At 43.1% G+C, this 25,442-nt stretch overlaps 3 protein-coding genes across 9 annotated transcripts in view; 2 read left to right on the plus strand and 1 right to left on the minus strand.

Moving 5' to 3' along the window:
* The first annotated feature begins 38 nt into the window (after positions 1-38).
* Positions 39-7,290, plus strand: DNAJC14 (DnaJ heat shock protein family (Hsp40) member C14). Of its 3 annotated transcripts, XM_023557271.2 has the most exons (8): positions 39-156; positions 584-798; positions 1,191-2,682; positions 5,259-5,365; positions 5,577-5,696; positions 6,067-6,227; positions 6,320-6,422; positions 6,960-7,290. In XM_023557271.2, exons 3-8 carry the CDS (start codon positions 1,198-1,200, stop codon positions 7,168-7,170), a joined length of 2,187 nt encoding a protein of 728 aa, XP_023413039.2. In that variant the 5' UTR covers positions 39-156; positions 584-798; positions 1,191-1,197; the 3' UTR covers positions 7,171-7,290. The 3 variants fall into 3 exon arrangements, with proteins under 3 accessions (XP_023413039.2, XP_003405159.2, XP_023413036.2); XM_003405111.4 differs by lacking the exon at positions 39-156 and having other exon boundaries at positions 225-798; positions 1,217-2,682; XM_023557268.2 differs by lacking the exons at positions 39-156; positions 584-798 and having other exon boundaries at positions 805-2,682.
* A 639-nt stretch (positions 7,291-7,929) lies between these two features.
* On the minus strand, positions 7,930-10,994 carry ORMDL2 (ORMDL sphingolipid biosynthesis regulator 2). Of its 3 annotated transcripts, none has more exons than XM_003405110.4 (4): positions 10,895-10,994; positions 9,696-9,870; positions 9,278-9,429; positions 7,930-8,657 (listed from the first exon to the last, which is right to left on the minus strand). In XM_003405110.4, the coding sequence occupies exons 2-4, from the start codon at positions 9,867-9,869 to the stop codon at positions 8,522-8,524; spliced, it is 462 nt and encodes a 153-aa protein (XP_003405158.1). In that variant the 5' UTR covers position 9,870; positions 10,895-10,994; the 3' UTR covers positions 7,930-8,521. The 3 variants fall into 3 exon arrangements, with proteins under 3 accessions (XP_003405158.1, XP_010596123.1, XP_023413098.1); XM_010597821.3 differs by having other exon boundaries at positions 9,696-9,944; positions 10,895-10,947; XM_023557330.2 differs by lacking the exon at positions 10,895-10,994 and having other exon boundaries at positions 9,696-10,794.
* A 255-nt stretch (positions 10,995-11,249) lies between these two features.
* The window catches only part of SARNP (SAP domain containing ribonucleoprotein), a 45,922-nt gene continuing 31,729 nt past the window's right edge, over positions 11,250-25,442 (plus strand). Inside the window, exons 1-2 of one of the 3 annotated variants that reach the window (XM_003405109.4) lie at positions 11,250-11,331; positions 24,490-24,589. In XM_003405109.4, coding sequence (XP_003405157.1) covers positions 11,296-11,331; positions 24,490-24,589 — 136 coding nt within the window. In that variant the 5' untranslated portion in view covers positions 11,250-11,295. Of the gene's footprint in view, positions 11,332-13,053; positions 16,282-24,489; positions 24,590-25,442 lie in introns of those variants that run through there. The other 2 variants (XM_064284092.1, XM_023557318.2) reach the window with 2 other exon arrangements.

The raw sequence follows: 25,442 nt of genomic DNA on the forward strand, positions 1-25,442 counted from the left end.
CTGGCCCTAAACCCAGCGGAGCTACGCCCCCAGCTCTTCGGCCCCGTTCCTTGACCAGGCCTGGGAGCTGCGTCCAGAGGGGCGGATCCGGGCCGTGGGAGCTGCAGTTATAAAGAGGCAGTTCGCCAGCTGGGCCAGGAGCTGGGGAGGCCCAAGGTTTGCTGGGAAAGGAGGAGCAGCGCTGGGGGGTCAGGGCGGGGGCTAGCCTGGGGCGCCCTCCCCTCCACTCTACCCCTGCAGGGTACAAAGGGGCCTCTGTCCTCGGCTGCGGCCCGCGGGGAACGGATCAGGGCGGTAGCTCCTCTGCGTTCCCTGTTTTTTTTGCAAGGGAGACTGAGAATGTGGTTCGGTGGCTTTTCTCCATCTCCTAATCTCGGCAGAGCGCAGGAATACAGCCAGAGGAACCCTGAGAATCTGCCCCTAGTCCGCAGGCACTGCCGCAGCGACCACTTGCTTCGCTTCCAGCGGTGCAACCTGCCGGGATCCCATTCTAGCACGCGGAGGGCGGTGGCGGAGGGCCCTTTAAAGGGCGGGGCCGGTGCTTCTTGGGACCGCCTCCCTTGATTTGACTCCGCGCTTGCAGGACCTGCTCGCGCCACGGCCAACCGCTTTCCTTTTCCTTTCCGTCTCTTCCCTGGTGACCCCGGAAGTGGAAGTGGGCTCAGGTCGGCGGCCGCGGCTTAGACGGAAGGCGGAAGCGGAACGTGAGCGGGAGGCGGAGCCGGGGGAGCTGCTCTCGTAGCTCCCCCTGGCCCCTGGGCCAGCTGCTCGAGGGGGAGGAGTTACCGCTGCACTTCGGTACGTTACCTTCGCCCCCCCAACCCAACCCGAGGGTTCCGGGGTTGTCTTCCTCAGGGACAACCCTAAGCTCCGCCTCCAGATTTTCCTTAAGGGCTGCTCGGTCCCCACCCTTTTATGGAGGCTCCCCTTTCCGCCCCTCTTTACGTTTTTCCCCAAGAATGACCCTACGGGGACCACACCCTTTACGGTACCTCCCTCTTGAGATTACAGTTTTCTGAGGGAATAAAAACTAGGGATTTGGAGGCGGGAGGAGGGTTGTGACTAGTTTGGTTCTGTTTATTGCTGGAAGTAATGAATACCCTAAAAGAACTTGGGAAGACGTCCTCATCCCCTTTGGGAGATGGGTGCGTTAAATGTATCCCTATGTAAGATTATTTAACGCTTTTCAGTTCCATCATGGACACCTTTGTTACAGGCATCAGAACCTACCATGATGGCTGTCACCTAAAACCCTCAGGAAGCCCCGGGGTCATGGCCCAGAAGCACCCCGGAGGAAGAGGGTTGTGTGGAGCCCACCACAGTGGTGGTGATTCCCTCAGGACTTTCGGACCCTCCGTGGACCCTGATATACTTTCATTCTCAGGACTCAGGGATTCAGCGGGGACTGCTCTTAATGGTACTCGCTGCCTCACGGAGCAATCAGATCCTAAGTACACACAGCCCCCAAACCCAGCCCACTGGTCAGATCCAAGCCATGGCCCCCCAAGGGGTCCAGGACCCCCCAGGGATGGAGAGGATCCTAGTCAGAGTGAGATATCTTCAGAAGAGTCAGGAATGGACCAGGAACTCTCACTAGAGAATGAGTCTGGGTACCAGGAGGATGGGAACTCTTCTTTTCTTTCTATTCCACCTACTTGCAACTGCCAGGGAACCCCTGGAATCACTGAAGGTCTTTACTCTGAGGGAGGAGATAGCTCTTCTAGCAACTTTTGCCACCATTGTACCTCTCCAGCCTTGGGGGAGGATGAAGAGTTGGAAGAGGAATATGATGAGGAGGAACCTATTAAGTTCTCCAGTGATTTTTCACGTGTGCCCAGTGGAAAGAAACCTCCACCCCGGAGACAGCGGCACCGTTTTCCCACCAAGGAAGATACTCGAGAGAGTGGACGCAGAGATCCCCGGTCCCCTGGGCGACATCGGCTGAGCAGGAAACGAAGTCAGGCAGATAGGCATAGGGGCCTGGGATTGTGGGGAGCAGAGGAACTATGTCAGCTTGGACAGGCAGGCTTCTGGTGGCTGATTGAACTGCTGGTATTGGTGGGAGAATACGTGGAAACTTTTGGGCATCTCATCTATGCATGCAGGCAGCTGAAAGGCAGTGATCTGGACCTTTTTCGAGTCTGGGTGGGAGTCTGGGCTGGGCGGCTGGGGGGCTGGGCCCATGTGATGTTCCAGTGTCTGAACCAGGGGTTTTGCTATGGGGTAGGGCTACTCACTCGTTTCCTCAGGCTACTGGGTGCTTTGCTGCTTCTGGCTCTGGCCCTTTTATTGGGCTGTCTGCAGTTTGGCTGGCAGTTTCTGGTAGGACTGGGTGACCGGTTAGGCTGGAGGGGTAAGGCCACCTGGCTGTTTTCTTGGCTGGATTCTCCTGCCTTGCAGCATTACCTGACTCTGCTGAGAGATAGCAGACCATGGCAGCAGCTAGTAAGAATGGTTCAGTGGGGTTGGCTGGAGTTGCCCTGGGTCAAGCAGAGGACTAACAAGCAGGGGAATGCACCTGTAGCTAGTGGGCGTTATTGCCAGCCTGAAGAAGAAGTGGCTCGACTTTTGACAATGGCTGGGGTTCCTGAGGATGAGCTAAACCCTTTCCATGTGCTGGGGGTTGAAGCCACAGCATCAGATGTTGAACTGAAGAAGGCTTATAGGCAGCTGGCAGTGATGGTGAGTACCCTTCCCCTATTTTCTGTTCATCTTTTGTTCCCATCTATTACAGTTTTGGGGAGAGTGGAATAAAGGGAAGGCAGTGCAAGAAGTCAGCTTGAAGCTGAAGGGTAATTTATTCTTAGGAAAGAGTTGTAAGGACTTTCTCCTCCACTATGGATCTGATCTTCCCTGAATTTTTAGTTTTTTTGTCATGAGATTTTATTATTGTAAGGAATGAACCTGATACAACAAGCAATGTTGGAATCACTCACCCTGGAATATCCAGGTCAAGTTCTTTTGACTAGGGTGAAGAGGCCTAGTCAGAGAGCCCCTCAGCTGCTCTGCCCTGAACAAATGAGGGTCTGTTGAACACAGGAAAACACAACTCTCTGTCCCAGAGAAGCAAGTGTGCACCTGGTGTAGGAAGCCTCAGGGAATTCATGTGAGTGATTGTTCTAGGACCAGGTAGAAGAAAACAGCTATTTCGAGACCAGCAACCCAGAGTAGGAAAGGAAAGAAGAATGGAACATAAATCTTAGAGAGGTGTAGCATACATGAAAATATGGTTGCCTTTATTGGTAAGGGTGAGTGCAATTGTGACATACTATATGTTTGAGGGCAACGGTTTAATACAAGCATGCAATCAAATTGCTACTGGAAATAAATACTAGATTGTTGTTACTAGATATATGATCACTGTTGCTTTTCTGTACAAATAAACTATATTATGAATATAAGAAATGTGTGCAAATTGCATCGAAGGCCTATTTTTGCTGAGTATGTGGAACTAGATTCGTAAAACATCCTGGTGTGCAAATTACCTCATTGGCTTTATGACACCAAAGAGGAATGGACCACCAAAGTGTCCTTTAAACTATTCAACGGACAATAAGCCACCGGGGCTGTAACTTACCAAAGGACTAAATTAGTTTGGTGGAAAATGCGTGCCCCTTACTGGGGAGCCTGAGAAATTCTTGAGTAGGGAACAACTGCTTACACTCTAATTGTTACTAACAGCAGAGATCTTTTCTCACCTTTATGCCTTTTTAGTAGACATCCTTTCTTGGGGAATAGCGCTCTTAGAAATACTCTCATTTTTCAACTTCTTTTGTGGTAGAAATGTAGTTAAATTCTCTCATCCTCAAAACACCTATCCAAAGTTCTTCCCTGGCCCAGAGTGTCCATGGGCTTTTTTATAGAACACCTCACTGCCCATACTAGTCTGGGCCCCATTGTGACAATGAAGTGGCTGTTCCATTAGGCTGGGAATGTGGGAGACTTAACAGCATTTTGTTTATTTGGCATCAGTCAGGAGACTAGCTTAATCTCTGTATTTTTGGGGCATGGGGATCAGAACAGTGGTAAACTATAGGAAGAGGGAAGATTATTTGTTGTATAGAAGAAGCTAAAGAGTGGATAAAAACCCTCTAAGCATGGTGATATGCTGTTTCATTTCTGGGAGAGAAAGAGTAGCAGACTATTGTGGGCTGTTTCGAGTAGACAGAATTTTCCAATTAGAAAAGAATGAGTTTGAGGATGTAACATCTTTAGAAACCTTACTTTGATAAAATATGAGGGCTTGTATGTGTGTGCCAGGTAGGGTGACTACCTGTCCGTTTTGTCTGAGACAGGGGTTTCTTGACACATGGGGCTTGCAGTGCTAAAACTGGGATAGGAAAAAAAAAAAACAACCCAAACCTGTTGCTGTCGAGTTGATTCTAACTCATAGTGACCCTGTAGGACGGAGTAGAACTGCCCCATAGGGTTTCCAAGGAGCAGCTGGTGGATTTGAACTGCTGACTGCTGACCTTTTTCTTAGCTGCAGAGCTCTTAACCATTGCACTACCAGGGCTCCAAAACTGGGATACCAAAAAAAAAAAACCCAAACCCAGTGCTGTCGAGTCGATTCCAACTCCTAGCGACCCTATAGGACAGAGTAGAACTGCCCCATAGAGTTTCCAAGGAGCACCTGGTGGATGTGAATTGCCAACCCTTTGGTTAGCAGCTATAGCACTTAACCACTACACCACCAGGGTTTCCAAAACTGGGATAGTCCCAGGCAAATTGAGATGGTGGATCACTCCAGTACCAGATTCTGTGCTATATCCTTCACATGCATTCTCCTTTAATCCTCTCAACAATCCATGGTAGATTATCACTCTCTTTTAACAGTGGAGGAACTGAGCCTTAAATTAAAATCTTTAGGGTCATTAAAAAAACCAAACCTGTTGCCATCGAGTCAATTCTGAATCATAGCGACCCTATAGGACAGAGTAGAGCTGCCCCATAGAGTTTCCAAGGAACGCCTGGTGGATTTGAACTGCCAACCTTCTGACTAGCAACCGTAGTTCTTAACCACTATGCCACCAGGGTTTCCTTCAAGGTCATCAAGGTCATAGCTAGTATTAATTAGATATATGATTGATATATCTGGGACTTGAACCCAGATCTGCCTGTGGAGCCAGAGCAATTAATCATTAAACTATATTGACTCTCCAAAAGGGTGGTAAAAGAACCCTTTGATACGAGATTATTTTTACCCAGGATGGAAAGAGGGTTGGAATGGTCTTTTGATAAAATCTCTGTCTTGATAGGTTCATCCTGACAAAAATCATCATCCCCAGGCTGAGGAGGCCTTCAAGGTTTTGCGGGCAGCCTGGGACATTGTTAGCAACCCTGAAAGGCGGAAGGAATATGAGATGTAAGTTGGAGATGGGAAATTGACAGGTGGGGTAAATGAAAAATCCTCAATAGCAGAGGGCCCTGGGCTTGTGGATGGAGGCTCGTTGAGGCTGAGAGAACTGAGGTTACTTGTCTTTCTAGGTGGCCAGGGGCCTCAAGAGGCCAATAGATCTGTCCCCCTTTGTCCCTCCCTGAATACCTTGTGACTTACAAAGCCTTTCTTCTCTTAGGAAACGAATGGCAGAGAATGAGCTGAGCCGGTCAGTGAATGAGTTTCTATCCAAGCTGCAGGATGACCTCAAGGAGGCAATGAATACTATGATGTGCAGCCGATGCCAGGGAAAACATAGGTATGAAGAAGGAGGAGATCAGGGATGGGACAGTCAGATCTCAGGGACTGGGTAGCAAAGACCTTCCTTGTAAGTATTATTGGTAGTTGTGGAATACAGATGGTGAATAAAGATCCTAAGGTTTCTGTCTTTGCAATGCCTTGAGAGACTGGGGATTTGAATTAGCAGTAAGGAAAAAAAAAATCATTATTATTATTTTTAGCTTTAAAATAGAAGATTGAGGGCAGGGTATACATAGATATATATAACAACTGAATGGATATAACTTCAGATGTTTCAACTCTCTGTGTTAGCAATGATGAGACTACAACAGTGCCCCAGATAAAAACTTGATAAATTAGTGAAGAATTATCCTTTTATTGGACTGCAGGAGGTTTGAGATGGACCGGGAACCTAAGTGTGCCAGATACTGTGCTGAGTGTAATAGGTTGCATCCTGCCGAGGAAGGAGACTTTTGGGCAGAATCAAGCATGTTAGGCCTCAAGATCACCTACTTTGCACTGATGGATGGAAAGGTGTATGACATCACAGGTACAGTTCTGTCCTCTAGAAGTATGACCCATACTTCCTGATCTCATATGTGCTCTAAACTGTGATGTTTTGGTTATTTCTCATGTTTGCAGAGTGGGCTGGATGCCAACGTGTGGGAATTTCCCCAGATACCCACAGGGTCCCCTATCACATCTCATTTGGTTCTCGGGCGCCAGGCACCAGTGGGAGGCAGAGGTAGGTGGTATTTCTCCTTAATAATCTGTTTGAATATGGTTTCAGATGACATACTATTTAGGACACCTAAGCCCAGGTGGTGCAGTGGTAAAGACCTTGGCTGCTAACCAAAAGGTCGGCAGTCTGAGTCCACCAGCCGCTCCTTGGAAACCCTATGGGGCAGTTCTACTCTGTCCTATAGGGTTGCTATGAGTTGGAATCGACTCGACAGCAAGAGGTTTGCTTTTAGATTTTTTAAGTACCTTATCAAGGAGCCTGGGTGGTGCATGCAGTTTGTGATTGGCTTCAAACCCACCCAGTGGCTCACAGAAGAAAGGCCTGGCTATCTGCTTTTGTAAAGATTACAGCCAAGAAAACACTACATGGAGGAATTCAATTTTGTAACACATGGGTCACCACGAATCAGGGGCTGACATGATGATAGCAAATAACAAGTACCTTGTCCTCTAGGAAGTTTGGGAACTAATTCAATATCTTTAGCTTAGCTTAGGTAACGATGTGACTCAAGCAACATCTCACCTTATTATTTCTTTTCAGAACCACCCCAGATACCCCTCCTACTGACCTTCAGGATTTCTTGAGCCGGATCTTTCAAGTACCCCCAGGCCAGATGTCCAACGGGAACTTCTTTGCAGCTCCTCAGTCTGGCCCTGGGACCACCACAGCCTCCAAGCCCAACAGCACAGTACCCAAGGGAGATGCCAAACCGAAGCGGCGGAAGAAAGTGAGGAGGCCCTTCCAACGTTGACACCCCTTCTCTTCTTTCCTCAAATCAATGTCAGGGAGTCAAAAGGGCTGTGTACAGCACAGGATGGAGTTTGATTTGTTTTTTTTAAATATTTAAAAAAGGGAAAATTTTAAGCTGAAATTGTTTATGAGTACTTGTAGGAAGCCCCTGAACCACTCTCCCTTCTTCCCTGCTACCCAGAACTGAATCTTGTCTTCTGACAATACCAAAGAAATAGGAGGTGGCTAGAGCAAAGAACCTAGGACTTGGAATGGACAATATATTCCATGGTGGTGTGAGAACTGGGTATTTGCCTGGAGTTTGTATGCCCTTGTCTTTTGCTTTTAGAGCAGATGACTTTTTCTCCCCCTTTTTAAACTAGGAGTCTATCTTATTTCTTGACCCATTTCAGGGTGGACACCCCTCCTCCTTTGTCCCTATATACTAGTTAAAAAAGATAGAACAAGAAAGCCTATAGCCCTAATTATAGGAGGTACATAGAGTTCAGGGTGGATCTTTGAATTCTTCCTTTCATCCCCTAACTTTCACCCTTGTGGGTTATCACCCAGCTTCAGGCTTGTGGCTACAGGGATGGCCAAAATTAATAATTTTTTAAAAAGCAGACTCATGCCCTTTGCCCTTGGTTGAGGGGGAATGATAAGGGGACTCTCAGTTCCCTTGTGATCCAAGGGTTTGTATTTTTTTAAGTTTGTTCATATTTGTATGTACATATCTATTTAAAGCCAGGGGATTATCTTTCTATAAACATATAACTGGCAACCTGTATTTTCCCTTTTTTTTTTTGCCCATATAGCTGGAACCCTTTTTCTCATTTGAGCTTCCTTGCCATACTGTTAGCTAAGAGTGAAGGGCACCCCCTACTGGACTAAGGGAAAGAGGATAAAAAATAGAGAAAGTTTTATACAGTGAGTCAAAGATTCCCTTTCTTCCCCTTCCTTATGAGGACATCTCCCTGTTCTTCCTGCTTATGAAACAGTAGCCACATCTGAAAAAAGTATCTTTATTATAAGGAAGATACACAGCAAGACATAGCTGGAAGATGGCAGGGATGAAAGACACAGAAAAAATTAATCACCAAACAAGCTGCCCAAACATGGCTTCCTGCTGTGAAGGAGAGGGGATTTGGCCCTTACCTCATCTGCCTTTCTTGATTCAAAAAAACCTGCTCCTAACGTGGCTGGGCCCAGAGAGGCTTGTATGCTAATCTCTTCCTGGAAGTGTGAGAAAGGGTGTGTAGTTCTTAGGCTTTCAAGATATAGAAGATAGTATAGAGAAGAAGGAACACATGTTACAGCTCTTTGTTCCAATGTCTTCCCCATGCCTGTGGCACTGTCTCAAGCCCCATCATCCCTCAGTACTTGTTGATGCCAAAGAGACGAACCCCATGGAACTGGGGCAACTTAGGCAGTAGTACGCTGAGCAGTGACACTGTGTTGATGAAGAAATGAGCAGCATCATACTTGGTATAGAAGCTGGCCAGGAGGTAGCTGGGGAGAAGAAATAGGATGAGTGAGGCTGGTCTTTCCTTATCCGTAATTCATGACTTTCCAGTGATTTCTAATTTATATGACCTGTACTACTGCATGTAGTCCTAGGACATCTGAAACATTCCAGCTATATCAACAGTATTTACTTTGGGGTGGGGAGATCATCAGATAGCACCTTTAACTGGAGATTTTAAGTCAGTTTGCATGTTTCTTGTTAATGACACGTGGCAAATGACAAATGAAGCTGTTTCATCCTGTAGGACTGTTAAAGTCCTATTTGCTTCCATTCCCCACAGTCAGTTTTCGTAGGTTTACATTACTTCTTCCTCTGTTTACTCACTTCTCTTTGGAAGTGTAAAAACATTTGGTTTTACCTGGCATCTTTTCTCAGTCTCTTTTCCGTTCCCCTACCATCAAGGGAGATAGCAAGGGATGACTGATAACTGTTTTCTACTTTTTAACTGCTTTCCCTAGGTTTAGAACTACTATAACACGGTATCTTCAGCAAGTCTTAGATGGGTAGTCTTTTTTTTTTTTTTAAACTTCCCTGTGGGCCTTTTTCCCTGGCTTCTCAGAACTCTTTCCAACCCAGCATCTCCCATATCCCCCCCTAAACTTACAGTACAATAGGAGAGATGCTAAGGAACTTGCGAGAAGAGGTAAACTGGAGCCCATAGTCCATCTGCTCCCAGTGTGTCAGTAGCCGAGCTTTTCCTTGGTCAGGGGTTTCAAAGGGTGTCCCTTTCACCGTATGTAGGAAGACATACATAGCCTGGGAGGAGGAAAGGGGCAGTATGAGAGGGCAGAAGGTAGCTCTTCGGCCCCAGAATTCTAAGGTAGGAATTACTACTACTACTATCTGTTGCTGTCGAGTCGATTCCAACTCATAGTGACACTATAGGACAGAGTTAAACTGTCCTATAAGGTAGGAATTAGGGGATCCCAAAAGGAAGACATAAATGCCCAAAGAATTGGTAATTTTGTGTTTTTTGTTGGGGGAGGCCTGGGATGAGCATAAGGGCGTGGTTTAGTGCTCACCAAGTTGTGGATGACGTTGGTCAGGGTCCAGACAACAGGAATGCTGAAGAAGGGGATGCTTAGTAGGACCACATGCAGCAGTCCTACCAAGATGATGTAGGCCAGCCAGATGCCTCGACTGTTCATCACTCGGGTGTTTGGGTTTACTTCACTGTGCGCTACCCCCACATTCATCCTACCACAGTGCAGGGTCAGGCAGGAGTCCAATTTCTTCTCAGTTTGAGAAGAGCTTGTTCCCCCACTTTTGTCCTGAATAATCAAAATGCCTTGAACTCTACTAGGGATGAAAGAAACCCCCAAACAAACCAAATCCATTGCCATCGAGTCAATTGGGACTCAGTGACACTACAGGACAGAGTAAAATTGCCCCGTAGTTTCCGGGAGCGCCTGGTGGATTCGAACTGCTGACCTTTAGGTTAGCAGCAATAGCACTTAACCACTACGCCACCAGAATGAAAGAACTTCCCCATTATGCACAAAGGAAAAATGAAAGACTTGGGAAAAATTTTAAAAACAGGAAGATTACTCCCTACATTTTAGAGACAGGATAATTTTCAACTGTTAACATGAAATAAGCCTAGGTTTGGCGCACCTGCTTCAATGAGCAACAGAAACGGTTAGAAGTATCTCACTTTACTGAAGAAGTTTACTGAAGAATCATGAAAAGGTTTCATACACCTGAAATCCCACCAGAGGGTCATGGGAATCAATAAAGAACCACCAAGAGGGCTGAGAAAAAAAAGCTACTTGTAATTCCCGTTTTTTTTCTGGGTCTGTTATCCCCTTGGCACGCAAGCAGCCAGCACCCCCGTTCCTTCTCTCAAGCGTGGGCGCTGCAAGAACTTGCCCTGGGCTTCTGGACTGGTCTACAAAGGGACCTAAGCTCAATGCCTTGAGAGATAGAGCCCTAGCCCCGACTCCGGGGTGTTTCTGGTCATCTGAACGTCGACCTTTAAATTCGTGTTAGCTTTAAAGCTGATGCCTGGTTAGGAGCAGCCCTTGCCCGCGCCTCTACCTAAAAATACCTAAACTCTTTTGAACCCGCCCCATACTTCTCCCAGCTTCCCTCTCTCGTTCGTCAGGTCCCCTCAGGGCTCTCTCCAGCACTCATCTCTCGGTTTGTAACTCCCCCACACCTCCTTTCCCCCTCCCACCTTTTTTCCTCAGTAACCCCTTTCCAGTCTCCCGGTAGCCCCTACCTGACAGCTCCCCTCCTACAGCACGGCGCTCGCTTCCACACCTGTAGTCTCCAGGAAGCAGCCGTCCCCGCCCATTTGTACTCTCCCTATTGGTGGAGCAGAATCAGCGCTTCCACCACCCATTGGCTGGCGGTCTGCAATGGAGACTCCAATTGGTCGCTATTTCCGTCGTTCAGAAGCGGCAGAACCCGCCCTTTTCTCTGTCCCACCTTTTGAGAGAGGTGGGGAAAGCTGCTGGGAAGAGCGAGAGCGACACCACTTCTTGACTAATGGGAAGAGCTGATGGTGTGAGGTGGAAGTAAGACTGACAGCGATTGGTCCTCCGTTTTCTGCGCGTAAGCGGGCGCTCTTGGCGGCAGAAGGGGCGGGTGGGGGCCTAGTGGAGTAGAGGGGGTAACAAGATGGCGGCGGAGACGGTGGAGCTTCATAAGCTGAAGGTACCGTGAAGGGGAGAATGGCTGAGTTGGACTTTTCTGGAAACTGGATTCTGCAGAGTGGCTTGCGCCTTCTTCTGCGTGTTCTCCTTGTAGCTTTTTTCCATTTTCTTTTCCCTCTCCCGCCGTAGTTAGTCGGCTTTTCTTTTGTGCCTGCCGTCTTCCCACTACTCCTCTACTTTTCCGTTTTTCCTCGTGGCTTTACAGTTATTTTTACTTGTTATTTCGACTTCCCAATTTTCTTAATCGCTGTATCGTCGGTCAGCCTTCCCCACTGGGTTGTGTAAGTGCCTTCTACCTGTTATACTCCTTTTTCGTTTCTTGTCAGAGGTGCATTACGTCAGCGGCCCCCTCTTTTTCCCCCTGCGCCGACACGGGACCCCCCCTTTCTTCCGAGTTGATGCTTCCCGTCTGTTTATCAAAGTTGGGATTCCCCTATTAGGTGATTGCACCTTTGTGTATTTGTGTCAAGGACCGAGACGTGATCCAGAAAATGCTTCCACTTCTTTTTACAGGTGGGGTTACGCCCCCGGAGGCTAACTTTGAAACCTGGGCGAGACCTGGGGTTCAGGGGACCTTAGCAATTAGTAAAGGCACAGACACCTCAGATTTAAAAGTTTTTCGAGTTCTCTTTGTGGCTCCCGGTCCTCCAGGCCGCACCTCCTTACCTCCCCCCTTGGAGAAAGAACCCTTAGCTTCAGTTCTGTGGAATACAATGCCAAGGTTAGGTTTGTCTCAGTCCCTTGCATATCGCGTGGATGGACCTTGCATCTCTTGATATCACGACTGACACTCCGAATCACAGAAGCTATTTAAAGTTATGGGTCTTGGTAGCTTTCTCACATTTAGATTATCATTTTCGTTCAAGAAAAGAGTAGTTTCTTTTAGGGCGAATTAACTTGATAAGTTGTCCATTTTTGGTTTCACAAATAGTTGTCCCATCAGATGTTTTGGTCACGTTCTGGGAATCGTGATCGAAACAGGCCGATTTAGCCAAAAGTGAAAATTGATCCTTTAGAACTTGATGACCAGTAAGTTTAAGTAGTAAAGATAGAGGTCCTTTCTTTAATCACCTATTAGTTGACACCAATTATCCTTTCTGTGAAAGCCGATCTATTTCTTACCGTTGATTTCTAAATTGTACTAGTGGGTTTTTTTTGTTATGCTGGTGTTACTGCTAAGTTGATGGTACTGAAATGGGTAGGTTATATCGGTGGCCTCTTAATATCATGATGAGTAAAAACAAATTACGCCACCACCTTCATTGTATGTATACCTATATATAAATTACATACATACTACTGTGTTGTTATGTATATTATAAAAAACACACAAAAAAGGAACTTTTGAATGGATGAGATGAAAGGAAATATGAATAGAAAACTTAGTATTTTCTTCCTATTCCATGACTTGCCTTTTTGGATTTTGTGTTTATAGAGTTCCTCCTTCCGTCAAATCTGTATTTTTCAGATCTATATTAAATTTGCATTTAATTGGTTAAGTCGCTTTTACAGAATGTCCTCTGACCTGATTTCAGGTTTTAGATATTAAGAACATGAGGAGGCATTCCAGGCAGCCTAAAAAGGACTCACCCTTTTAATCACATTTGCTTGTCTTTGCTTTTTCTCTAGAGTACTTCTTAACCTTTTGGAGGTCACAGATCTCTTTGAAACTCTGATGAAAGGTATGGACCCTCTTCCCCCACAAAAAGGCATGTATACATATTTTGCATGCAATTTGAGGGGCCTCGTAAAACTACCTGGTAGCCCTGAGGAGTCCATGGACCTCTAGTTAAGAACTCATGCCTTTAATTCTGACTTTCAGGACAGGTGATAGAGTGATCCTGACTTTTGGGTTGACTTAGGGTTTTATCTCTTTCTTTTTTTTTAAACCTTTCCATTTTTTATAAAGGGGGTTTGGGGCTTTAAAATGGGACCTGGAGTTACTGTTAAGGAACAAGATTTGAAGTGAACGAAAAATATTATCTGTCTAAATTGGCACTGGAGCCCTGGTGGCACAGTGGTTGAGAGCTCAGGCTGCTAACCAAAAGGTCGGCAGTTCACATCTACTAGGTGCTCCTTGAAAACCCTATGGGGCAGTTCTACTCTGTCCTATAGGGTCTCTATGAGTCGGAAACAACTCGACAGCAACGGGTTTGGTTTTTTTGTTTTTGGTTTACACTGGCAATAAAGATTTTATAGAAGTGCAGTCATGCTAGCACAGTTGGAAAGAGACAGAACTGTGGATGTGGGTGAAAATGTCTTTTGAACTGTAACAGTACCAGATTTCTAGTCAAACATTAAAAAATGGACTATTGCAGAGGAGAGGAGAGAGGTATAGTAGTGTCAGTGTTAAGAATAGTGAGACATTTGCATTATTGAAGCATAACGTGCATATATGTGGATAGCTGAAGATAGTTTGGAAGGGAAAACTAGGTGAACTGTGTGACTCTAAGGGTGGATTGCATTGATACTGAAAAGGGCCTTCTAAGTTGTGGAGCCCTGGTGGTGTAGTGATTAAGAGCTCGGCTGCTAACCAAAAGGTCAGCAGTTTAAATCCACCAGCCGCTTCTTGGAAAATCTATGGGGCAGTTCTGCTCTGTCCTATATGGAACAACAGCATCTAAAACAACAAATTGTGTAAGGAGTTTGGCTTTTGTCATGTAGGCAGAAGGAGGATGATCAGACCTGTCTGTGTTCTACTGGCAGTGCAGAGGGTGGAATCTGGAGGGGGACAGATTTTATCATTACTTCTCAGCTTAAAACCTTTTAATGTCTCTCCAATGTAGTTTATAGCACTCCAACCACAGTGGCTTTATTTCATTTTCTCAGAATGGCTATATTCATTAATTTCTAACACTAACATATCATTTACTATGTGGCAAGCACTGGTCAATGCTGTTTACATACATTAACTAATTTGATAAGGTAAATACTACTATTATCCCATTTTAAGATGAGAAAACTGAAGTGCAGAGAGATTAAATAACTGATTAAGTAATTTGCTGTATGTCACAGCTAAGTTGTGGTTCACACCCAGGCAGTCTGTCTCAAAAATTGATGTTCTTAGATCACCATGGACTACTGCCTCTTGTTTTTACCTCAGAATCTAGAACCTTCACAAATGCTGCAGTTTCCTTTTGCCTACAGTGCTCTTGCCACCTCCCACTCCCCGCAATACCTTTGTCTAATCAACTGCTAGTCACCCTTCAGATATCATTCAAGCATTGTTTACCCAAGGAAGCCTTCCCTGCCCTCTCTATCCATGCACATGATCAGACCTCTTTTCATATGCTTTTATAGAGCCTTGAGCTTGTTTTTTTTTTTAAGTCAGTTAAACACTTTTTATGTGATCATTAATTGCCTTGTTCCCCTACTAGATTGTAAGTTCCATGCAGGCAAAGACTTTTTTTCCTTTTGATTATTTTCCTGTATTTAAGATAATGCTTGATTCACAGTAGGTGCTCAGTAACTATTTGTCAAAAGACCTGAAATAAGGTAGTGCTTATTAGAATGGGAACAAATTTGGAATGTAGAATTGTATGAATTTATAGATTAGTTAAATGTGGGAGGAATGAAAGATGACTCCAAGATTGACTCCTTTAGGTTGGGAAGAGGAGGAAGAGCCAGTCTTGCACAGGAGAGAAATTTAGTTTTAGGCTTAAGAGTCTTTAGGACGTCCCTTTGGAGATGTCTAGTAGTCAATTGGAAATATGGGTTTTTTTTGCTGAAGAGCTGAGAGTTTAGGGGTAAAAGTCTGGGTTTCATTTTAAAAATACTTATTGAGTACCTACTACGTGCCAGCTACCGTAAAGGTGCTAGGAATTCAGCAATGAACAAAACAGACAAAAATCCTTGCCCTCATGGAGGTTATATTTTTCTGGAGAAGGCACGATAAAATGGTGATATGGTCTGTAGAGAAAAACAGGAAGTACAGTGGGAAAGATGCTGTCATTTTAAATAGGGTGACCAGGTAAGGTCTCTTTGAGAAGATGTTGAAGCAAAGATTTGAAGGAGGTAAAGCAGTGAGCCATGTGGAAAGTGTTAGAGGGGTAGCGTAAGGGGCCACGTGGCTTATCGAAGTGAGCAGTGCTAGTAGGAATAGTAGAAGAGGGGTCACAGAGGTAATGGTGGGGAATGGGGAGTAGATTGTGTAGGGCCTTGTAGGTGATGATTAGGACTCTAGCTTTTATCCTTTATGATATGGAAAACCAGTGGGGGAATTTTTTAATAGAGGAGTGACATGACTGACTTCAATTTTCTTTTTTTGTGTGAACATTTTCTTGTTGTTTAGGTTAAGTTTACAGAGCAAATTAGTTTTCCATTCAATAATTTATGCACAGCTTGTTTTGTGACCTTGGTTGCAAACTCTTGAATGTGTCTGCACTCTCCCCCCTTCCTTCCTGGCTTCCTGTATCCATTCACCCAGCTTTCCTGCCCCTACCATCCTTCTGAGCTGTGTTTTTAGGCAAATGCTGCCCCTTAGGTCTCATATAGTTGATTGTTCTGAGATGTACATTCCTCACTGGTGTTAATTGTTCATCTTATAGGCCTGTTCTGCTGTATGGCTATAATGTGATCTCTGGGAGTGATTTCAGTTCCAAGTTAGAAGAGTGTCTAAGGAGTATAGCCTTGGGAGCTCCCCCAGTCTCTATCAGACCAGTAAGTCTGGTCTTAGTTTGAATTTTGTTCTGTATTTCTCATTTCATTCTGTCCATGACCTACTATTGTGGTCTCAGTCAGAGCAGTCAGTAGTGATAGCTGAACACCATCTAGTTCTTCTGGACTCAGGCTGGTGGAGGCTGTGGTTCAGGTGGTCCATTAGTCCTTTGGACTAATATTTTCCTTGAGGCTTTGGTTTTCTTCACTCTTCTTTGCTCCAGACAGGAAGAGACCAATTGTATCTTAGATGGCTGCTCGCAAGCTCTTGAGACCCCAGGTGCTGCTCAACAAGGTAGGATGTACAACATTGTATGGAGTAAGATATGCCAGTTGATCTAGATGTCCCCCGGGACTATTCTAACTCTCAAGACCAGTATCTCAGTCCCATGAGGTATATGGTTATGGCTAAGACGTTTTCATGACTATGTCCCTTGTGTGCACAACTACATACATGGATGTGTTTGTAGCATGTACACATACGTATGTCTGACTTAAATTTTCAAAGAATCAATCTGACTAGAGAATAAACTATAGTGAGATAACAGCTGAAGAGGTTTTTACAATAGTCTGTATGATAGGAAGACCTGAGGAGTAGTGTTCAAGGTGATGAGAAGGAATTAGATTCTAGATATATTTTGAAAGTAGAGGTGACAGGATTTGCCAGTGATTGGATTCAGGGGAGTGAACACGTTTGTTACAAGTGAAATGAGAGCGAAAGAAGGAATCTTAGTGAATACCAGTATTTATGGGGTTGGGTAGAGCAAGAGCTAGTAAGGAGGCTGAGGAAAAAACCAAACCTGTTGCCATCCAGTCAGATTGATTCCAACTCATGGTGACCCCAAAGGACAGAGTAGAACTGCTTCATGGGGTTTCCAAGTTGGTGGATTCGAACTGCTGACCTTTCGGTTAGCAGGCCAGCGCTTAACCACTGTGCCACCAGGGTTCCTTTGAGGCTGAGGAGGAGAGAGAGGTAAAAGAATCAAGAGAGAGCAGTGTTAGCACCTTAGTAGTTAAGATTATGAGCTTGAATCACAGAGACCCTAGCTGGCATATTGGCTCCACTATTTACTAGCTGTGTGATCATAAACCAACTGAATCTGTTTAAGTCTCGTTTTCTTAATTTATAAAATGGGGATCATAATACCAACTACATAAGTTTGTTTTAAGGATTAAATGAGAAAATGCATTCAAGGTACTTAGCATCTGGTCTGCTACATACTCCAAAACCCATTGCTGTCGAGTCGATTCTGACTCATAACCCAAAAAACCCAGTGCATAGTGACCCCATAAAACCATATTGTTGCAGTCAAGCCGATTCCAACTCATAGTGCCCCTATAGGACAGAGAAGAACTGCCCCATAGAGTTTCCAAGGAGTGCCTGGTGGATTCAAACTGCTGACCTTTTGGTTAGCAGCCGTAGCCCTTAACCACTAAACCACTGGGGTTTCCAGTGACCCCATAGGGTTTCCAAAACTATAAATCTCTACTGAAGCAGACTGCCACATCTTTCTCCCATGGAGCTGCTGGTGGTTTGAACTGCTGACCTTTTGGTTAGCAGTGGATCGCTTTAACCACTGCGCTGCCAAGGCTTCTTATGGCATTTACTAGTATTTGAAAATAAATACGTGTTTGAGTTTCTGCTATGTGAAATGTTGTACATGATATAAAATGTCTGTTCTCTGAGAGTTTACAAACCATATGGAGAGATCAAACCAAACCAAACCTGTTGCCGTCAGGTCGATTCTGACTCATAGCAACCCTATAGGACAGAGTAGAACTGCCCTATAGCGTTTCCAGGTAGCGGCTAATGGATTCGAACTGCCAACCTTTTGGTTAGCAGCTGAGCACTTTACCACTGTGCTATCAGGAGAGATTAACAAATGAAAAATATTTCCAATAAAATATTTGAATTAAAATTCAAGATTAGTAAATGACAATAAATAAGTTATTAGTGTCAAATGTGTTATTTGATCAGTTGATCTGTCCTTTCTCTGTGGGTTAAATAGGTAGAATGGAGAATGCTTTATTGATACGGAAAAATAACATTTTTAAAAGTTACTTTTTGAATAGGTAATTCATGCAGAAGTTCACAATTCTAATGGTATAAAAGGGTATGTGGTAAAAAGTTTCCTTCTTACCCCTGTCCCCAGCTAGCTTCTCTTCCCAACTTCAGTCAGTATTACTTAGCTGTTTCTTGTCCAGGCAGCTTATGTATATATGTTATACAGATGTGTGTGTTTATGTATGTGTTTGTACATACATTTTTTTTATATACGTGTGTATATATACATATATGTGTATGTTATGTACGCGTATATAATGTATACACATGTATATACTATATACACGTGTATATAACACGTATATACATACACGTGTATATAACATATACCAGCTTCTGCAGTCTGAAATTGATTAAACATGCGATCAGGATACATTGATAATTACTGATGATTGGGATGCGAAAGTTGGAGACAAAGAAGGGTTGGTAGTTGGAAAATACGGCCTTGGTGATAGAAATGATGCCAAAGATCGCATGGTAGAATTTTGCAAGACCAACAACTTCTTCATTCCAAGTACCTTTTTTCACCAACATAAACGGCCACTATACCTGTGGACCTCGCCAGATGGAATACATAGGAATCAAATCAACTACATCTGTGGAAAGAGATGATGGAAAAGCTCAATATTATCAGTCAAAACAAGGCCAGGGGCCAGCTGTGGAACAGACCATCAGTTGCTCATATGCAAGTTCATGTTGAAACTGAAGAAAATTAGAACAAGCCCACGAGAGCCAAAGTACAACATTGAGCATATCCCACCTGAGTTTAGAGACCATCTCAAGAATAAATTTGACACATTGAACACTAATGACCCAAGAGCAGACAAGTAGTGGGATGACTTCAAGGACATCATGCATGAAGACAGCAAGAGGTCATTAAAAAGACAGGAAAGAAAGAAAAGACCATAACGGATGTCAGAAAAGACTCTCAAACCTGCTCTTGAACGTTGAGTAGCTAAAGTGAAAGGAGAAAGTGATGAAGTAAAGGAGCTGAACAGAAGATTTCAAAGTAAAGTATAATAATGACATGCCAAGACCTGGAGGTAGAAACCCAAAAGAGAAGAACACACTTGGCATTTCTCAAGCTGAAAGAACTGAAGAAAAAATTCAGGCCTCAAGTTGCAGTATTGAAGGATTCTATGGGGAAAATATTAAATGATGCAGGAAGCGTCAAAAGAAGATGGAAGGAATATACAGTGTCACTGTACCAAAAAGAATTGGCTGACGTTTATCTGTTTCAGGAGATAGCATGATCAGGAACCAATGGTACTGAAGGAAGACATCTAAGCTGCGCTGAAAGAATTGGGAAAAAACAAAGCTCCAGGAGTTGATGGAGTTCTAATTAAGATGTTTCCACAAACCGATGTAGTGCTGGAAGTACTCAGTTGTTTATGCCAAGAAATGTGGAAGACAGCTACCTGGCCAACCGACTGGAAGAGATCCGTATTTATGCCTGTTCCCGAGAAAGGTGCTCCAGTCAAATGTGGGAATTATTGAACAATATCAGTTATATCACACGTAAGTAAAATTTTGCTGAAGATCATTTAAAAGTGGTTGCAGCAGTATATCTACAAGGAACTGTCAAAAATTCAAGCCAGATTCAGAAGAAGATGTAGAACGAGGGATATCATTGCTGATGTCAGATGGATCCTGGCTGAAAGCAGAGAATACCAGAAAGATGTTTACCTGTGTTTTATTTGACTATGCAAAAGCATTCAACTGGATCGTAACAAAGTATGGACAACGTTGGGAAGAATGGGAATTCCAGAACACTTGATTGTGCTCAAACAAAGTATGGACAATGTTGGGAAGAATGGGAATTCCAGAACACTTGATTGCGCTCATTTGGAACCTATACATGGATCAAGAGGCAGTGGTTCAAACAGAACAAGGGGATACTGCGTGATCTAAAGTCAGGAAAGGTGTGCGCCAGGATTGTATCCTTTCACCATACCTATTCAGTCTGTATGCTGAGCGGATTTCTGAGAGACTGGACTGGATGAAGAAGAACGGGGGGGGGACTCAGGATTGGAGGAAGACTCATTAACAACCCGTGTTATGCAGATGACACAACCTCACTTGCTTAAAGTGAAGAGGACTTGAAGCGCTTACTGATGAAGATCAGAGACTGCAGCCTGCAGTATATGGGTTACACTTCAACATTAAGAAAACAGAAATCCTCACAGCTGGACCAATAAGCAACATCATGACAAATGGAGAAAAGAGTGAAGCTGTCAAGGATTTCATTTTACCTGGATCTACAGTCAACACTCATGGAAGCAGCAGTCAGGAAATCAAAAGACGCATTGCATCGGGCAAATCTCATGCAAGAGACCACTTTAAAGTGTTGAGAAGCAAAGATGTTATCTTGAAGACTAAGATGCGCCTGACCGAATCCATTGTGTTTTCAGTTACCTTATATGCATGAGAAAGCTGGTTGATGAATAAGGAAGACTGAAGAAGAATTGATGCGTTTGAATTGTGGTGGTGGTGAAGAATATCGAACATACCACGGACTGCTAAAAGAACAACAAATCTGTTTTGGAGGAAGTGCAACCCGAATGCTCATTACAAGCAAGGATAATGAGACTACATCTCACATACTTTGGATGTGTTATCCCGAGGGATCGGTTTCTGAGAAGGACATTATGCTTGGTAAGGTGGAGGGCCAGCAAAAAAGAGGAAGACCTTCAACAAGATGGATTGACCCAGTGGCTGCAACAGTGGGTTCAAGCATAACAACGATTGTGAGGATAGCACAGGCAGTGGTTCGTTCTGTTGTACATAGGTTTGCTGTGAGTCAGCCTACTTGATAGCACCCAACAACATTTCCCTTTTGAGATGATGTTGTAAAATACAAGAATTCACAATAGGTGAAATAATACAATATTATGTTAAAACTATATATAACATTCCTATCTGCCAAAAAAACTACTGTTGAGTCTATTCCGACACATAGCAACCCTGTAGAGTTTCCAAGGCTGTAAGTCTTTGTGGAAGCAGACTGCCACATCTTTCTCCCGTGGAACGTCTGGTGGGTTCAAACTGCCGACCTTTTGGTTAGCAGCTGAGCGCTTTAACCACTACACCATCAGGGTTCCTATTTATCAAAAAATGTTATGTAAATCACAGGAATAAAAATGCAATGGAGGCTTATAAGGAAGATTAAGAGTTACAGGAAGTAATGAAGCTGTATTTCTCTGTAAAGGGTCCTTGGGTGGTACAAATGGTTAATGCTTGGCTGCAAACTGAAAGATTGGAGATTCGAGCCCACCCATAGGCACCTCAGAAGAAAGGCTTCCCCAAAAATCAGCCATTGAAAATCCTTTGGAGCACAATTCTGTTCTGACACACATGGGGCACCATGAGTTGGAATGGACTCGATGGCAACTGTTTTTTATTTCTTTGTAAACAAACAACCAACACCTCCTCAACACACACAAGACACATTATGTATTTAAAATGTTAAATGATCTCTTAAGTCCTGGGATTACAGATGACTTATTTTTCTCTGTACTTTTCAGTATTTTATAACTATTCTATAGTGACTTAGTACTTTTATAACAAACCAACAAAGAGTTTTAAAATGTAAGACTTGTTCTCCAGCAAGCTAAAAGGAAATCAATAGTACAAATGTGAAAAAGATCAAAGTTATTATTTAAAAATGAACTTTAGAGATCACCTAGAGTCTAGGTTCTAGATTCATGGTATTGAAGATATAGTCTGCAGTCCAGTGCTGGTTCATGAGCCAGTTGTTTATTACTGGTTAGTGATGAGACAAGAACAAAAGTTGAGAATAAACTTTTATAAGAGTTTGACATGACTTCTACATCCAAGTGTGTGATCATTTTTCTAGTAATTAATTTTTATTGTTTTTTTTTTTAAATAAAAGTATCAGTCTATGACCCACTTGGAAGATTATAAGGAGCTGGCAGCCCTATGAGTTTACCTATTTAAAAATATATTGATCTTTCAAATTTAGAAACCTGGGTCACTGATTTTATCTAATCTTGTCTAATACCTTATCCATTGCCTATGTAACAAATGTAAAAAAGTGCTTACTAGCTGCCAATTAATGTTGTAAATGCTTTATAAGTATTTACAGGTTTAATCATCATAACCCTATGAGATAGATAGTTATTGTTCCCATTTCACAGATAAGGAAACTGAGGTACAGAGGTTAAGTTACTCACCCAAGGTCACACAGCTGGTAAGTGATAGAGCTGGAATTTGAACTCAGGCAGTCTGACTTCAGAGACTGTGTTCTGAACCATGTTATTCAGCCACTCAGCAGTCACTTTTTATATTCAGAAGCTTTTAAAAAATATATAACATTTTTAATGTGTGATTATCTGCAGTTTTTCTCAATAGAGGGTGTTATTGGCAATGTTGGGTAGGACAAGTGTCTGCATAGGATCACCACCTGCTTGTCCCACTCACTAACAGTCCCACCCCTCTAATTGTTGTGACACTATTAAAAACTGCTTTCTGTTTCTGTTTTCTTCCCTTGTTTCTTACTGGAAGTGCTCCCCTGGTTGAAAACATTCTAGAGATGCTGAGCATACTCCCTTAATAATAAAGTTCTTTCTTCTATTGTAATCTGCTTTATAACTTCTACTGGTTGGTCTTTGACCTGTACTTCAAGACCAGCAGGGTCTTCTTTTGTTGTTGTTGTTGAGAATATGCACAGCAGAACATACCCTAACTCAACAGATTCTACATATACAATTCAGTGACATTGATTACATTCTTCAAGTTGTGCAACCATTCTTACCCTCCTCTTCTAAGTTGTTAGCGAAGTCTTCTTTCAGGCCAAACATCTATTTGTGCACCAATGTGCATATAGGATTTCTGGAGCCTTCCATTTCCTGCTTCTTCTCCTTGGATCAGCATGTCAGCATCCTTCTTAAAATAAGAATATAGAACCCAGTAAGGCTATTACATCATTTATTATAGATTCTATATTTCAGCTATCCATAACTTAGAATTACTTTGGTAGCAAACCATACTGTTAACCCTCTTTGCACTTGTTGTGGACTGAATTGTGTCCCCCAGAAATATGTGTTACAAATCCTAACCCCTAGATCTGTGGTTGGAAACCCTGGTGGCGTAGTGATTAAGAGCTATGGCTGCAAACCAAAAGTTTGGCAGTTCAAATCCACCAGGCGCTCCTTAGAAACCCTATGGGGCAGTTCTACTCTGTCCTACAGGTCGCTATGAGTTCGAATCGACTCTGCGGCTGTGGGTTATATCTGTGGTTATAATCCCATTTGGAAATGGGTTTTTGTTATGTTAATGACATAGGATTAGAGTAGGGTGTGTTTTAAGTCAATCTCTCTTGAGATACAAAAGAAATTAAAAAATCAAGAGAGAAGCAGAGGTGGGGAAAGAGAGATGCCAAGCTACATGAAGATTGTCCAGGAGCAGAAGCTCAGAAGAGACAAGGGCCTTCCCCCAGAGCCAGCAGAGGAAAGACTTCTCCTAAAGCTGACACCCTGAATTCAGACTTCTAGTCTCCTAAACTATGAGAAAATAAATTTGTTTGTCAAAGTCATCCACTTGGGGTATTTTTGTTATAGCAGCACTAGGAACTAAGTGCTTGTAATTATCTAGAACCCTGAGATCGTTATCCTTTGAGTTACTCTTGAGCCAGAACGCCCTCCTCTGGCTTTTATACATTTAAGGTGCAGGGCTTTATATGTATTCCTTCTAAATTGAATCTTCATTTTAGCTCATTGTTCTCCCTGAAGGTTTTTTTCTTTAATTTAGTTCTGTCAGTAATCCATCAATTTTCCTTCCTCCCATGGTCTACAAAGTTTCTTTCCTTCTATTATCCTTTGTATCTTTGGTCAAGTTCTGATTTTAAAATCTTCAACAGAACTCTGTGGCATGCCATTAGATACTTTTTCCACACTGACATAGGTCCTTTAATCAATTAATTCATTGTTGGCATTAAGCTAGTTTTAAACACATCTATCTGATTCTACTGTGGTCAGACCTGTATGCATGTATAGGATAGACTGCCATAAAGGATCTGGGATAATAGGTGGTAAGGAGAATTTGCTTTTAAATAACTGGATTTGCTTCTTAAGATTGATTCTTTCTGTATGCTAGGTGACACATTAATTTTTAGGGAAAAATTTTTTTTTCTTGGAACTATTCAAAAATACCTAAAGATTTGTGATAACAAATAGATGTACAGACAGGTCAGAATTTTATTAAAAGTAGAATTACATCTGTTAGGAAGGTCCTCATGCATATTGAATATTGCTAGAGGGAAATAGGCCATCTCTGTGGACCCAGGGGCTTGGTGGGATTAATGGACAGTAGTTTGGGATTGAACTTTTATTTTCAATTTTTTTCTTGTAGGGACTGCCTCTTTTCATTCACGAGGGTTTATGCTCTTAACCAAGAAAAAACTTTATTCTTTCTTCTCAGCTTGCCGAACTAAAGCAGGAATGTCTTGCTCGTGGTTTGGAGACCAAGGGAATAAAACAAGATCTCATCAACAGGCTCCAGGCATATCTTGAAGAGCATGGTGAGTGGTTTGTGGAGGCAAGGAGTGATGTGAGTGAGGAGATTAATTTTCAGGCTCTGTCACATAGAAGCTTTCTTCTTTTCATTTAGATCATTAGTGATGTAAGTGCTTAATTAATTACATCAAGGAAACTGTCCCAGTCATCCAAAACAGTGGCTGTAATGCAGAGAAATAATCCTCCTTTTTTACATTATAATTTTATTTCAGCAAGTTATTTAAAAGGTAACATGATAGTACAAATGTCATTAGCCTGAAAACTGGCAGGCTTGAGTTCTAATTCCTGTTATGCCAGAAATGTACTAGGTAACTTTGAACAGTCACTGTTTACATGGCTAAATGTCTGATCCTGATCTATGAAATAAGAAAAATGTTCTCTTTACCCTTGAAATCCGTACAACTAGGTAATCCCTGGTCACTTCTAACTCTGACATTCTCCAAACCTGGCCTTTAAACCAAACAAAAAATGTTTAAGGCATACTATGATCCCAGGTTGTGTAAGTCCTCTCTCTAGTATTTATTTATGTATGTATTCTCTTTTATTTCCACTCCTCATTTTACTCCCTCCCCTCCTTAGGCAACCATTCTAATGTGTTTGGTATATATTTTTTATCCTTGTCCTTGTGAGCCATGTAGTGTTGTTTGGTGTATAATGCTATTATCTTTATAAATGGTATAAATAAAATAGCTTCATTTTATTTCTCTTTTTTTTTTTTTGTACAAAGTACTGTGTTTTTTAAAGATGTATCCTTGTGGCTTGTGGCTGTGTGATCATTTAGTCTGTTGAGTCCAGTTCCTACCTAGTATTCTATGATGGGTAGCCACCACATTTTTACTTAATTGACCAGCAACAAAC

This window comes from Loxodonta africana, chromosome 4, assembly GCF_030014295.1.
Source record: "Loxodonta africana isolate mLoxAfr1 chromosome 4, mLoxAfr1.hap2, whole genome shotgun sequence".
In the NCBI taxonomy this organism is placed as follows: domain Eukaryota; kingdom Metazoa; phylum Chordata; class Mammalia; order Proboscidea; family Elephantidae; genus Loxodonta; species Loxodonta africana.

Excerpts from the sequence above, each read along its gene's own strand:
- DNAJC14 (XM_023557271.2), top strand. The coding sequence starts at position 1,198 with ATGGACACCTTTGTTACAGGCATCAGAACCTACCATGATGGCTGTCAC. Across the intron at positions 2,683-5,258 it reads ATAGGCAGCTGGCAGTGATG|GTTCATCCTGACAAAAATCA; the intron begins GTGAGTACCCTT and ends CTGTCTTGATAG. Across the intron at positions 5,697-6,066 it reads CGATGCCAGGGAAAACATAG|GAGGTTTGAGATGGACCGGG; the intron begins GTATGAAGAAGG and ends ATTGGACTGCAG.
- ORMDL2 (XM_023557330.2), bottom strand. The coding sequence starts at position 10,016 with ATGGCAATGGATTTGGTTTGTTTGGGGGTTTCTTTCATCCCTAGTAGA. Across the intron at positions 9,430-9,695 it reads CCAACGTCATCCACAACTTG|GCTATGTATGTCTTCCTACA; the intron begins GTGAGCACTAAA and ends TCCTCCTCCCAG. Across the intron at positions 8,658-9,277 it reads AGCATCTCTCCTATTGTACT|CTACCTCCTGGCCAGCTTCT; the intron begins GTAAGTTTAGGG and ends TCTTCTCCCCAG.